This window comes from Hippocampus guttulatus, chromosome 13 (assembly GCF_054856545.1).
Source record: "Hippocampus guttulatus isolate MCC_2025c chromosome 13, RoL_Hgut_1.0, whole genome shotgun sequence".
NCBI lineage: Eukaryota > Metazoa > Chordata > Actinopteri > Syngnathiformes > Syngnathidae > Hippocampus > Hippocampus guttulatus.
In genome coordinates, this window is record NC_141273.1 from 6,837,894 (window position 1) to 6,852,796 (window position 14,903).

Below are 14,903 nucleotides of genomic sequence, written 5' to 3' on the forward strand. Positions count from 1 at the left end.
GTTTTATCACACATGCATATGCATATTCAACAGTCTGTCTAATATGTATAGATTTTTTTTCACCTGCCTCATGAATAAAATCTGTATTTTATATTACATGAGTTTCTGAAGAGGATTATAATTGGTTTGATGATCTGAAATATTTAAATGTGTATGCAAAAAGAAAAAAACACAAATTGGGAAGGAGCAACTATTTTTTTCACAGCACTAGAAACACACCATACTGTATATAGTTTTAACAATTTGCATTGTCAGTAAATTGCACAGACTTCACACTTTTAGGGCAATCCCGCAACCACCAATGCTACTCAAAATTGTCTTGTTGCTAATAAGGTGTAGTATTGTATGTTGGTATGCTAAAGATGAGAGGTATTAACAGCCATGGAAATCGGTTGTAACTTGTTACTGAGCACTGCAAAGCAGTTCAACTCACAGCCACTTTGCTTTGTCAGCCAGCAGATGTTCCATTGTTAGGCTCGGCGGTGTAAAGTTGCCTCTGCTGAAGTTGGGACTCGGGCCGCATGTTTTGAATGTAGGGCCATTGAGTGCTGCCGCCCCCAACCCCCAGCACCTTCCGCACCCCCAAGCTACTGAGGCGAGGGGATTTGCCCTCCCCCCACTCCAACCCCCTGCAGACCTCATCTTTGTTGCCCCACGACCATTAAAACCATTAAAACCCCCACCCCCACAAACACACTGTTCTTTGTGCCCACCCACGGGTAAGACCTAATCAGATGACCCCCCTCCTCCCTCCCTCCCTCCCTCACTCCCACCACCAAACACATCAAAAGCCAATTTATTGACCAATTACTGCATTATGAGAGTACAGACGACAGTGTATTTGCATCAATATGCATTTGAATGCTTCTAATGCAGATTACGATCTTCAACTCACGCGGTGTTTTTCACCAGAGGGGGACTGTTTATGGTACGGTTGTTGTAGTCCATAGTCATCGTCGATTGCCACAGTGGAGCTTATGTAATAAAAATGTCTCATATGATAAAACCTGTGTATGAAGCGCCCATACCCTTAAACTATTACAAGGCCCAGGAAACACAGAGGCAGCACACACTGTTTTCATGTTGAGCCAAATGGAGGCAGGAAGTGAGATGAACTGCTTTTCTGTGACTTTGACCCGCAGACACTGGTGATCTATTGTAGAAGAGGTTTGTTTGGCTGGACAATTGCATTTGAGAAAAGCAATGGAAACAAATTGAATTAAATCACTTTGAGTGCTCGGCAGATGCTTTTAGTGGTCTGCGCATGACGTGTGACCTTCAGGGATCGCACATCTTCAGAATATGTGCACATGCGTGTTAATACGATACCGATAGCGAGCCTCGCTTTTAAGTCCTTACTTGATCAAAATGGACGGGTTATTTTTTTCCAACTTTCGTGGAGAACCCGTCACGTAAAAAAGACGTAAGTAGAGAATGTTAAGATCAACCGGAGTTGAGATTTTGATTGTTTAAAATCTTAGGTTCTTTATAAAGTGGGAATAAACGTGGAGAAATGTTACCCATGAAGCATTACCAACAAAACAGTGTGCAAGATATTCTGCAGCCATGACTTTAAAAAAGAAAATTTTTTAATGTTAAAATCTTTTGTTGCAAATGCGATGTCTTGCGACAACCAAACAACCACTAGCTTCTGCTGTTCAAAATCTGTCTAATCCGAAAAAAAAAGCCTCCCCACACATTCAAATACGGTATATTGTTCCAGTTGTTATCATTACCCACTTTAGAACTTTTTTTGTGAGGTTGTAACGTTTTGCTTCCTGTTGTCATTTCAATCTAGTCAGAATTTACCTTCTGACTTTTTTCCTTCTCACTGCAAGCACTACGCCAACTAATGAAAGTCATTCTAAGGTTGTCTATGTGTGCCCTGCGATTGGCTGGCAACCAGTTCAGGGTGTCCCCCGCCTACTGCGCCAAGACACTTGGGACAAGCGCCGGGACGCCCTCATGAGGTTAAGCAGTTCGGATAATGAAAAACGTCCCTTGTGAGGATAAGCAGTTGGGAAAATCAATGAATTAACTTTTTTTTTTAAATCAAAACAGGTGTCATACATAATTGGAGGTAAAAATGCGTATCTTTCTTTTGTACTTAAGTAGATATCAGTCCGTACTGATGTTGTTTTCACGAATAGGTTGAAACAGGACTTCTACTCTGACCGGAGTATTTTCTGGTTCAAGTATCTATACTGTACTTCTATACTTAAACACAGATCGTGATTACTTTTGAAACTTCTGGCGAGCGCTAAGAACAAACTGAAGGGTGGTGGCTTTGATCCGGCGTAAGTTTACCCTCTTTGTCCTGGTCTACTCCATTCTCATTCTTGCTTTTGTCCCCACCCACTGAGACAGGAAGGCTGGCATTGCTACTATTCCCTCTCCCAAGGTACACACATTCTATTCTATCTGGCATGTTTCCAGGGCAACCAGTGCAGGTAGTGTAGAGTAGTTGAGCCATAAGAGCGCTTCTCTTTTTTTTTTTTTTTTTTGGTGTTTATTTTAGTCAAGCATTTCCCGCCACTCAGGCTGCAGAGGGAGGGACGTGGTCTCAGCCGGTATGAAGAAAGGCTGGCTGCACACAGCCTCGCGCCAAAACGCCGGCGTTATTTAAATCAGCTCAGTGGGTGCGCCCCAACTGTCTCCATGTCCTGTTAACCCCCTCTGAGTTCCAGACCGTCAAGCACAACATGAAGGCCGCAACCTTTATTTAGGTACAGGTCTCATTAAAAAACAAACAAACAAACAAAAAATGTTCACTCATATTTCAGATAAAGACAGTATATTATTTTAACCACATTTTTAAACTAACAATATAGAGGTAAGCTTTATAATATGCTCCAAAGAGCATTACAGTTAACCACTTTGTCGCAGGGAATACATTCTGGTTCTGATACGTGTAAATCTCTATGTTGAAACCAGGAATGTTCACTTTTTTTTCTGGCCGATTCCAGTATGAATACTGAACTCTTACCAATACCAAGTAACCAATACCACAAGCACTTATGATACATTAAAAGTTCTATTAAGCCAATGTTCGGTAACTAAAAAAAAACTAATAAAAAAAATCTTTTATTTCTAACATAAAACAGTCACTCTGCAAAAGAGAATTTAAGTGAAAAATAAAACACAAACAACTCACTTACATTTGGGATTCATTTGTAATAAATGAACAAAAGTGCAAAACAAAACAGATGTCTCCCTGAATTTTAAATAGGGGAAAAAAATAACAGAGTTTCAACCATTAACCGTGAGGCATGACATTATGAAGTTGAAAATGGGGCTGGGTGATACAGCGGAAAATGTGATCACAATGTAAGTATTTCATATCAGCCTTTGTTGATAAATATACAACAAAGGCTATATTTTTTCTACCAATTCAAAATGGGAAAACATTAAATGGATTAAAGATAAAATACAGTAAAATACAACCATCCAGAGGAAAAACACCATTCGGATTACAAAATAGTGCTACATACAAATACAACATTTACATGCCATGTTGACAAAATGGCTCTCTACACTGAATTTAAATAGAACGAAGGGAGCCGCTTTCACTCAATGGCAAACTAGTTGACTGCGTTCCCTCCCATGGCACACAACGGTGCAAACATCCCTTTCTCCCTGCTCCCATATACCAAAATACCAAAAGAAAGAAAACTCCACCCATGCTTCTTACACTTAGACTGCGTGTCACACCAGCTTTGCAATGGGTATGAAAATGTGTTTTCTAACAACAATCCTCTTTTCTCTCTTGCCAAAAACAATCGTCTCAGTTTTGTTTTTGTTCAGCTGAAGTACATTTTGCTTCATGCAATTATTAATTAGTTTTTGACAGTGACACAACATCTTAATTGAACTGGTGTCATTTGGGTCAAAGTTCAGGATTTTCGTCACCTACCTGTAAGGAGTTTGCACGTCATCCCCATGCTTGTGTGGGTTTTCTCCAGGTACTTCAGCTTCCTCCCCCCGTGCCCCCAAAATGCATATTATCATACCTGTCAACTTTTCGGAGCGCCAACCTGTATAAACTACCAAAAAAATCCTTATAAAGAGCAAAAAATCATTTTATATGTCAAAATAACGGCAGAAAAAAACCCACGAAATTTTCAATGATATTTATTGTCGAGCTCCATAATACAATGTCTGGTTAATGTCTAATCATCATTCTACTTAGTGGCATTACTGTGTTCAGAGTTGTATTCCTGCGTTACTTTTTTCACCAACTCCAAATGCTGACCCATCGGCTCGAAGTTACAGAATCAATTCATATTTACTTTGGAAATGAAAGCATTCGAGCATTAGACTGGCACCATTGGGGGGGGGGGGGGGATTTTTAGAATCCGTATGAATTGTGCGATACGGCCATATACGTAAGATTCACCACAAAATCCGTATGAACTATGGCTAAACCGTATGAGTTGACAGGTATGTATTATTAAGGAACCTTGTCCATACCTCTGAATGGTTGTCTGTCTCTATGTGCAGACGGAATGACATGAAGAGCTGCGCGTCTTAATTTGACAGACTAGCCTGTCCTCTACTGCTCTCTAGCGGCTGCAAGATACCCCCTTTTTTAAATTGTTTGCTTTTTTTCTGTATTTAAGAAAACCTTTATTAGTCTCGCAATGGAGAAATTCCCAATTCACAGCAGCAAAGTTATCAAAGGAAGAAGTAGAACAACAAAATATAGGAGCTGCTGGAAAGGCAGCCACTCTCGCGGCGCCACTTTGAAGTCAAAATAACAAAAATAACACAACACAACACATAGGACACAGACAGTCGTGCAATCTTCACCACTTTTCTGCATACATTTTGTTGTCTGAAGCAGTTATAGATGAAAGAGGAGAGGATCAAAGTGTCCTTTCACCAGTGGATCAGAGACGTCATGCTGAAAATGTGCACACGTCTGCTACAAGCTAAGTTTTGAAAGCAAACACGAAGCTGTAGCGTCCATTGACGAAAAGAGATTCGTTCACTTCTCCTGTCCCACGTAATCCGCTTCAAACTCCAAGCCGCGACTCCCAGTTCCAAATCCGCATCGGCGCTCCGCGCTAAAGCTCCATATTTCTGTTATTTGTTTGACCAATCAATTATACTTCAATATACTGTATATATACTTAAGGAATACACATTGTCCTCTTAATAGTGGGAATTTGCAATGTAAACGTATTTTTCCTCATGTCTGTTTAGTAATTTGAGTCTGTAGATCATTTTATTTATGATGTATTTTCTGGTATTATTTATTATGTACCAAATATCAGTTCCAATATTTATATGTGGAAAAATACATCATGTAATTGTTGATATTATTATTATTAATCAAAGGCAGTGACCCCCAGGTTGAAGAACCATTACAAATTAACACTACCAGCATAGCTGCAAATTTCACATTTTACTTTTAAAATGTCGAAAATATTTATAAATCAATTAATTATTTCTTTTAAAAATGCGCAGATTGTTTTTGGAAGCAGTACGCAGGGCAGTCGGAAATCCCTCGTAATAATTGATTTCTTCGCAAAAAATATCCGTGTTTTCTCCGAATTACAATCCCATTTCCACAAAAGAGACCAACCACAATATACTACATCACCCTGCTGTCTTCCAACCAATCAAATAACGTGACGTCTCCAACAGGTGCAGGTCTTTAAATGCTTTTAAAATAATAAAAGCGTATTTAAGCACTTCTGGATAACAATAAAAACAGCTATTCTGTTGAATTTGATTTTTATTCTTATTAAAAGTAAAATTGGCATGCTGATTCCTGAATTGCAGTCAGTTTTATTTTTAGCATATTAAGTTTTTTTATTCCATATCTTACCCTCCACATGTGTCATGTTTCGGTTTGTGACCAACAGGTGGCACTGTGGGGCTTTTCCCTGCAGCTGTACACCTGTTGGTCGTTAGATAATTAGTGGCTTTAAAAGGACTCCGAGCCCGAGCACTCATTGTCGGGTCATTGTTGCTCTTTGCTACTGTCATGTTTGTTCAGTCATGTTTCGGTCATGTTTTTGTTATTGAGAGGTTTTTAGTTTCTGCCATGGTTTTTGTTTGTTACTTTGGATTTGTTTTGTTCTGAGGACTTTGTTTTGGATTTAGTTTTCTATGTTGTAATAAAATTGGTCAAGTACACCCCTGCTCCTCCCTCTTGCCTGCTTTTTGGGGTCCACCACCACCTCGCAACGTGACAACATGGTTGCGTGGTTAACAAAGTCCTCATTCGCCCAGCAGCTGCCTGATGATAATCGAAGCGTAGTTCACCTTTTGCCTTTAGTCTGCTTGGATGAGTTCCAGGCCCTGCTGTGACTCTGAACATGACAAGGCTAATGACAACAGACGGATGTTCAGGAAGCATCTATCAATCTTCTTCTTCAGTGGGTCTTCACAAAGATGTCTGCTCAGCATCCTCTAAATTATGGTTTCGCTAATTATATTGTAATACATTTAATATCTTCAAAGCGCAATTGACACTTTCATCTTTGTTTGATGTGTGTCTGTTTCTCTGACTAATGCTACATGCAGCGCTGTGCAGTACAGGGACACCAATACAAGATGTGCATCATAAAACAATGATGGAGAATGTTAAGATTAATGTATTGCATAATTATGCCGCTACCTCACATTTACACTAAGGTCAGGTATTTTACAAACTCCGTTCTATCACCCTCCCAGCCAGTCGGTGGCTGTTGCCGGGCAACAGAGAGTGCTGCTTTCCTGGTGAGATCAAGCATGTGCTCACAAAAGAAGAAAGGAGACAAAAAGAGCCAGGGTGGGTGGGGGTGGCGGGGGGGGGGGGGGGGGGAGCTGTGAGGGAAGTAAATTACCCATAGAGGACTCAATTTCCCACACGGCTGAGCGGCAGTATGGAGTGGCAGTGGATGACAGTCAAATCACATAGCATAAAATTAACATGACCGCGTAAAAAAGAAAGAAAGAAAGGAATAATCAAAATATGTACAAATATCATCATTTGAACAGATCAATTCAACAATGGGACACATGTAATGAGACATTGTTCTACTTTGTCACATCAGTGTACTCTACGTCATCCAGTCATGCAACAAGCGCCTGTCACGCTCAGCCAGATGCTCTGCTGCTCCAGGAAGGAAATGCAACGCGGAAAGGGTTAAAATCAGGAGGAAGACTCCAAATGACTGCAAGTCAGTGTGGATGAGAGAGGGAAGACAAGGACAAACGAGCGCTCTCGCGATAATGCGGGATACTGTATTCCTGAAATGAGTGCGCACCGCTTGCCATTCATCCGCTTGTTATTTCTTTTCCTGATCTCGTTTGCTGAATTCACTGGAGGCTCAGCTCAAATTGCCCCTCTGCATGTGTGAGACCGCACTTCAGGTGGCACCTCCAAGCAGAGAGAGAGAGGGAGACTAGACCAGGACGTGAAAGAGCGACTAAACTGTTTTTGTCGTTTGTCAAAGAATGAATTTAAGCAACGGTGTCAGTGGACAGAACCGAAATGATGCAAGTAGCAGCCGGGAAGATACGAAGAGACTTGTGAAGCCCTCTACTCCGACAAGGAAGCTTCAACCTGTGAGTTATGTGCATTCGGTGTTCGTTGTTTTTCCTTCACCCCATTTTGCAACCTGTGGATGCATCCGCATCAAGTACAACGTACATCGCTTGCAAAATGCATCACGTCATCTTTGGCATGAATATACCATCGTGGATGAGTATGTAAATCTCAAATATTTTATTTTTTCACAACAACTTGAAACTACTCATCATAAAGGGCAAAGGGCTCTTTCCTATCAGACAAACTCTAAATCAATAAATCAGATCAATGTTAACAGTGTTAACATTTAGGCATTGTGGTATGTACAGTATGTGCCCTTTGCTGAGGGGATGAAGTGTTTTCTGTCACAGTCAATCTGTTGCTGCCAGCTCTGTAATAACAAATGACACTTGGCCGTAGCGGCTTGAGGACTGGTGATGCTCTAAAATATTATTGTACACATAACAATGAAATGCCTACTACAGTTATTATTCTTAAAAAGTCATCTCTGGGTTAGTACATTTTTGGAACAAGTGATTCTGTTTTTTTTAACTGAAGTAAACATATGTTATTTATTCATGTTCAGATGCATTGTTCGGTTTTACAGTGTAGAAATATAGTAGTAGGACTGCCTACTTTGTCACAATGTTTAATGCACTAGTGCTTAGGACTTGAATTTTACATTAAATAAGGTGAGAATTTCATAGACAGTCGATACAGTTGACCAGTAGGGGGCAGCCACTCAGCACAACTCCTTCATGACTGTACTTGAGCCTTTTCAGGCTTTTACTGTAACTCCTCAGATTTCAAAACAGTTAACTTTACTCCTCACTTTGTCAAAATCGGTTTGTTCTATTTTTCAACGTCTGCAGATGACATGACGTAAAAAGACGTACTCTATCTAAATAGGAGGAGGTTAAGTTATCCACGATTGATATCTTGAAAATAGGTACTGTACACATGTGACAAAATGTATTTTTTGACTAAGTAGAGGTGTTGAATATGTGTGTCTACTTTGACCGGAGTCTTTTTTTTTCTTACACAAATATCTCTTACACTCGAAGTACAGAGAGGAAGTACTTTTGCCACCTGCGCAGTTGTCAACAGAGAAACAAACTCATGTACTTGGCCCATTTCTCAGCCCAAACCCGAGAATGCCATCACCATCGCCGTGTCGTCGCGGGTGCTCTTCAACATGGAACGTGAGCAACAGATCTACGAGCGGCAAGGCATGGAGGAATATCTCAAGTACCAGCTGGAGCATGAAAGTGAGCCTTTCAGTCCCGGTCCTGCCTTCTCCTTCGTCAAGGTCAGCGAGAGCCCAAGATGATGCAGCAAAAATGACTGTTGTGCATCGATCAGGTCAAACACAGACTGATGTGTTTAGGGTGGAAATAAGGGGCTCTACCATTTGCATTTTGTGGCAGTTGGTATAGTTCGAATGTGAGGCAAACTAGAAAATGGAAAACAGATCTCATTTTATACGTAATAGAGTTCCTCCGAAATGTCATTTACGTGCTTGTCATCCTGCTGCTGTAACAAACCGACCAACTGCAATCGAAACAAAAAATATTGCCACCATTTGAAATATCATTTATTTTTTCTTCGGTTTATTACATCGGAATGCTTGAGAAGAATGTTGAAGCATGAAAGGGGTGGCGGTAATGCACCTTTTTGAATAAGAATAAGAACATTATCCACCTATGTAATAATTCAGCCATCACAAACATCTCGGTATGCCAAAAAAAATCAGCCTTCAACCCGCCCCCACAAAGTGTTTTAACACGCTGCTTCGTGCATCAGGGGGCGGTGAAGAAAAAAAGAACAAACAGACAAGTGAAGCCCACCCAATGATTCAGGAGGTTTGTATATTTTTATCTTAAAAGTGAGCTTCGTGATGTTCCCCAGGCTCTGGAGGCTGTCAACAGCCGACTGCGGGAGCTTTACCCACAGAGCGAGGAGCTGTTTGACGTGGTGCTCGTGACAAACAACCACGCATACGTGGGCCTCCGGCTCATCCATACCATCAACCATCATCGTGAGTTACAAGCCACACCATACGATGCACACACACGCACACACACACGCACACACACACACACACACACACACACACACACACACACACACACACACACACACACACACACACACACACACACACACTAACGGGTTTTTACTTTTTACTTGAACTCTCTGTAGTGTTTCTGCGACACACCGAATTATTCCGAAGTTACGTGTCTTCTTATCTTAGATATAATACTTGCTGCCCGCTCAGAATCCTCCCACTCTGATGCCATGACCCTGTGTTTGCAAGTGTGTGTGTGTGTGCGCACAGGAAGTCACAACCCAACATCCTCTGTTTAAGGAAGGAAGAGGAAAGAAAAGGAAAACATGGGTCTGGGTTTTCATTTTGTGGCGCAAAACATTTTAAATCCCTCAACGAGCAATTCCCAGTTTACTGTTTGTTTAAAATGAAATCTTTCTCATGGTCCACACACCAAATGATGCAACCCAAGAGAATATGGGACCCCCACAGCCATTAATCACTAGTGGAATCAGGCAGAGTGGAGAAAAAAAAATTCACAGCTCTCAACATATTTGGCTCTGTGATATCCGTTACAGTCGAGGGCTTACGTGGTTGTTCAAAAATGGAGGGACCAAATGAAGGAAGGCATGGTAGGAGTGCAGGATGTATAGAAAAAAAAGAAAATTCCTAAAAAAAAAAAAAGAAAGGCAAATAATGTTCATGGAATAATCAAAAATACCTTATTAACAAAGCCCTCCTGCAAAGTCCACACACACACACAGGACTGAAACACTCTCTCATGCTTCTGAAATGTTCTCACACGCACCCTTAACATTTTTCTCCATTCGAACTGTCTACTAAAATGCTCTCACAGCCCATTTCAGATGTTTTTTCTGCTCACATGCACAACTGAAACGCTCTCATGCACACAACTCAAACATACACACAACATAAACACGACCCAAATATTCTCATATATACACCACTTTTTTTGGCTCGCCTGCAGTATTGAAACGCTGTCACGCTCTGCTATATACTCTTGAAATTCACGCATACACATGCACGCAGACGAACACACGCACGCACCCTACTGCTTTCACACACCCGACTGAAGTATATATTTTTTCACTCACATAAATTACAGAAATGCTCTCACACATCCTATTTTAACACTCTACACAGCCAAGATAACTTTTATCTTCCCCAGAATTTCCCCCTGATCGGGACTTTTTTATTTTTTTTTTAATAACAGTTTCTATGGACGAATTCCCCGAATGACTTCAGCTCTCCAACTACTTCACTGTAATGTTCTTATACTGTATATACTAATAAACAATCTCAGACATAACACTGAAATACGCATTTCAGTAGTGTGTATGAGAGCGTTTCAAGAGTGCATGTACAAAGGTTTGACTAAATCACAACTTTTCGGTTTGATTCTATTTTAGACTTACTCATCGAGCGCTTCTGTATGACTGGAGGAAACAGCCCGATAGGTTACTTGAAGGCCTACCACACGAACTTGTACCTTTCTGCTGACTCTGCCAAGGTGCGAGAAGCTCTACAAGAAGGTCAGTGCTAAAGAGTAAAAGCAGTATCTTACTTAGATTGTGTAATAAAATGCAGCAACAATATAAATATTGTTTGTGTGTGTGTGTGTGTCTGTCAGGTATTGCAGCAGCCACGATGTTCACCCCAGAGAAGATGAAGGAAGTGTCGGACATTCAGCTTCGCGTGGCCTTTGATGGCGACGCTGTCCTTTTCTCAGACGAGTCGGAACGCATTTTCAAGGCCCACGGACTCGACAAGTTCTTTGAGCACGAGAAGGCTCACGAAAACAAGCCTTTGGACCATGTAAAGTATCCATTCACTGAACGCTATGCACAAATGGAATGCTATTTGTAGCCATTCAATGGAGAAGAGAGGAACAATATTTGGCTACCCAAAATGGCGGACAAACACCTTCCTAGACAACAGTTAAACCAATCAGAAAACAAAGCTTCATGATAATAATGAAAATGTTGAAACTAATGAAAGAACAATCTATAATAGTATAATAATACAATCAATACAATAATACGATAGAAAGAATACAAACTTAAAAAAAAAACTCTAAAATGCACAGGGAGTGCCATAGTAGGAGTTATGTGCTAGTTATGAGGGGAGCAGCAGTTTGTTGGATCAACTGGAGATGCTTGAGGGAGCATTAGCCCACTCCAAAATAAAGTGCATTCCAGTAATCCAGCTGAGATGTGATGAAGCCACAAAGACTACTTTAGCCAGTTGCCGAAGATGAAAGAAGATGGATTAAACAACAGCACCAATTTGACGGTCCAATTTAAATTCAGTGTTCAGTTTAAGACCGAAGTTCAAATCTGTTGGCTTTAGGTAAGGAGCCAGCAAGCCTGAGTCAGCAGGATGGGATGTACAAGTGCCACTGGGACCAAACACCATCACTTCTTTTCATTGAAATTCAGGAAGTTCAGTGCATCTGGTCTAGGTCTTGATTTCCTCTATACAGGATAAAAGTGGTCTCAATGAGAAAGCATCTTTTTTGATCAGCGGGACATCATTGATCATTCACATAGCAGTGGAAGGAAATACCATGTTTCCTTAAGATGGAACCCAAAGGGAGCAGACACAATGAAAACAGCAGAGGCCCCAGAATTGAACCCTGTGGAACACCAAACAGCAGTAGGGCAGTGCGTGACTCAGAGCAACCAAGGCTCACACAAAATGTTCTGTCAGCGAAATAGGATCTAAAACACTCAATGGTGCTACCACGAATGCCTATCTGGTGCTGCAAACGAGCCAACAGAATACTGTGATCCACCAAATCAAATGCTGCAGTCAAGTCCAGCAAAACCAGAAACACTTTTGCAATGGCTGTAGCTGGAACAAAGCGCTTTACAGAACATTTAACATGAAAGAAAAATAATACAATGGCCAAGACCGATTTACCAACACTCTGGATAACCTCCTTAAAGAAATACATTAAAAGTTTGCAGACGGTCAAATTAAATTCACCTATCAAGTCGTTTTTTTAAAAAAATAAATTTTGCGGATAGTGTAGTATTGATGGTTTCTGGAACTGTGACATGATGGATGAAATAGGATATATCCCCTTTTGAAGCAGAGTTACCGAAAATTCTGTTTTAAATGTGCTCTCCCATCTTGCTGCAGGGTCCACTGAAGGGCTTCCTGGAGGTTTTGGGAAAATTACAGAGGAAGTTTTTTCACAAAGGTCTGCGCATGGACTGCCCTATTCGCACCTACCTGGTGACGGCTCGCAGTGCCGCCAGTTCCGGTACTAGAGCCTTAAAAACTCTGCGTTCGTGGGGCCTGGAGATTGATGAGGCCCTTTTTCTAGCAGGAGCGCCGAAGGGCCCCATGCTGGAGAAGATCAGGCCGCACATTTTCTTTGACGACCAGATGTTTCACGTGGAAGGGGCAGCTGAGCTTGGCACGGTAGCCTGTCATGTTCCCTATGGCATTGCCCAGAGGCTTGCAGACAAATGACTTTGTTACCACCTTTGATGGAGAGGCCGTGAACATTCGGATGCAAACGAAACAAGGCACGATGGTGGAAGTTCTCCTAAAATGTCTACAAATATTTTTTTAAAAATCACTGCCATTGTTGATTAAAACCACTACAAATACAAAAGAAAAATGCTATTTTTGTCAGCACCTATAGCATGTTTATTTAATTATAACCTATTGTAAATTTTTTAAATGCCCTAAAGTTTTTGCAGATTTTTATTTTGATCTTACACATCATTGACATATATTGTACGTGTCGTTGATTAAATTATTCACGTATTTTACCATTACAAATGTGCTATGTTGTGAAATTAAAAAAAAAATCTCTCAAATCTCTTAAAACACAATCTAGGTGTTGTGATCCCTATTTCATTTCTGTTAGTTGTCTCCTCATGTCTTGATTTGACATTTACCTGTCTTTAATTCGCATGATCAAACATACAAAAATCTACCACAGACTATCATACAGCAACTGTGAAATGCATCATTCTCATTTCAGATTTTCAGTAATACCTACTAAGTGGGAAAAGACCGGATGTTTTGTTTGCAGTTGTAAAATGGGTTTACAGGTTACGTGGCAGGTCAAATAAACTGGATTCTACAATCATCTTGATCATCATCACTATAAAAAGTTAGTTCACCTCATATAATAAAACAGTGCACCTTTTCAATGCATTAATATGAAGTTGTGCATTTTCAAAAACGAAAAAGTAGAAATATCGGTCCTAATGTTTCTCACTTAAAGAACACTGGAAGCTATTTATTCTTGACGGTAGAGGGCGACAGAAACCGATTTATTCAGTTGGCTAACTGGGTCTATGTTAGCTATTGTATTTCCTTTTCCTTTTTCTCTGCTATGCGCTGCGATTGATTGACTGGCGACCAGTTCAGGGTGTAGTCCGCTTTTTGCCCCAAGTCAACTGGGATAGGTTCCAGCACCGCCCCGTGACCCTGTACACGATAAGTGTTGTTGAAAATAGATGGATGGATATAAATTCTCTGCTGGCTCGTTCTGTTAATGTGGTTTTAGCTCGTGTTCTAATTGTGTCGCATCTCACATGACAAACACTTGAGTTTCATTCAGGGAAATACGACATAACAACGGAGAAGTTAAATTAATAAAATAAAAAGAGGGGAGCCCTGGAGTCCCTTTGTGACTTTTGTCAGCCTCTTTGAAAACACAAGTGCATATTGAGCATGATGAATGAGCCTCTTGATCCTTTTTCTGATTAATATTTGCCCAGGGTTGAATGGCCGGTGTGATTTATAATTCATTTTAATTACGTTATTTAATCCGAGGTTGCTGCTAGGGTTAAGGTTTTGCAAGTGGAGGTAGGGGTTGCAAGTATGGGTTGGCTTTAGGATTTACATGTAGGGTTAGGATTTAGGGTTTGCAAGTAGGGAAGGGTTTAGGGTTAGAAGATTTGAAGATTAAAATACTTGGATTTTTTTGTCCGTTAATTTCCGGAATCTTTATTTATTTAACTTTTTTTCCATGTTAAAAATTATTTTGATATAATTCAACATTCGACCACTAGATAGCAGCGCAGTTTTGTGTATCATACTACATTTTTAAGAGTAGAAAATAGTAAGCGACAGCCTACTCTTTGCTGAAGCTACTCGAAATTAATGCCACAGTCCGCTTCCACCTTCCATTTAAGGCAAAAAGAAAGCAACCGCTGTAGGTTCGCATTATGATGTACGCCTTTGCACATGATTATTGATGTGTTGTGAGATATGTTTGTCAGTTGTGGAAAAGGTCGATTTGTTTACAACACAGACCGTAGAGTCAGCACAATGTAAAACTGAACA

The 14,903-nt window shown here is 40.6% G+C and overlaps 1 protein-coding gene across 2 annotated transcripts; it reads left to right on the top strand.

The window, feature by feature from the left end:
- The first annotated feature begins 7,064 nt into the window (after nt 1-7,064).
- On the top strand, nt 7,065-13,698 carry LOC147196128 (cytosolic 5'-nucleotidase 1A-like). Of its 2 annotated transcripts, XM_086128068.1 has the most exons (6): nt 7,065-7,560; nt 8,664-8,831; nt 9,431-9,560; nt 11,000-11,122; nt 11,221-11,405; nt 12,735-13,698. In XM_086128068.1, exons 1-6 carry the CDS (start codon nt 7,450-7,452, stop codon nt 13,068-13,070), a joined length of 1,053 nt encoding a protein of 350 aa, XP_085984194.1. In that variant the 5' UTR covers nt 7,065-7,449; the 3' UTR covers nt 13,071-13,698. The 2 variants fall into 2 exon arrangements, with proteins under 2 accessions (XP_085984194.1, XP_085984195.1); XM_086128069.1 differs by lacking the exon at nt 7,065-7,560 and having other exon boundaries at nt 8,670-8,790.
- The last annotated feature ends 1,205 nt before the right edge of the window (nt 13,699-14,903 follow it).

What these genes read in the sequence shown, in the direction of transcription:
- LOC147196128 (XM_086128068.1), top strand. Translation starts at nt 7,450, where the DNA reads ATGAATTTAAGCAACGGTGTCAGTGGACAGAACCGAAATGATGCAAGT. An exon ending in CGACAAGGAAGCTTCAACCT is followed by an intron (nt 7,561 to 8,663) that starts GTGAGTTATGTG and finishes CCCATTTCTCAG; the next exon opens with CCCAAACCCGAGAATGCCAT. An exon ending in CCATACCATCAACCATCATC is followed by an intron (nt 9,561 to 10,999) that starts GTGAGTTACAAG and finishes ATTCTATTTTAG; the next exon opens with ACTTACTCATCGAGCGCTTC.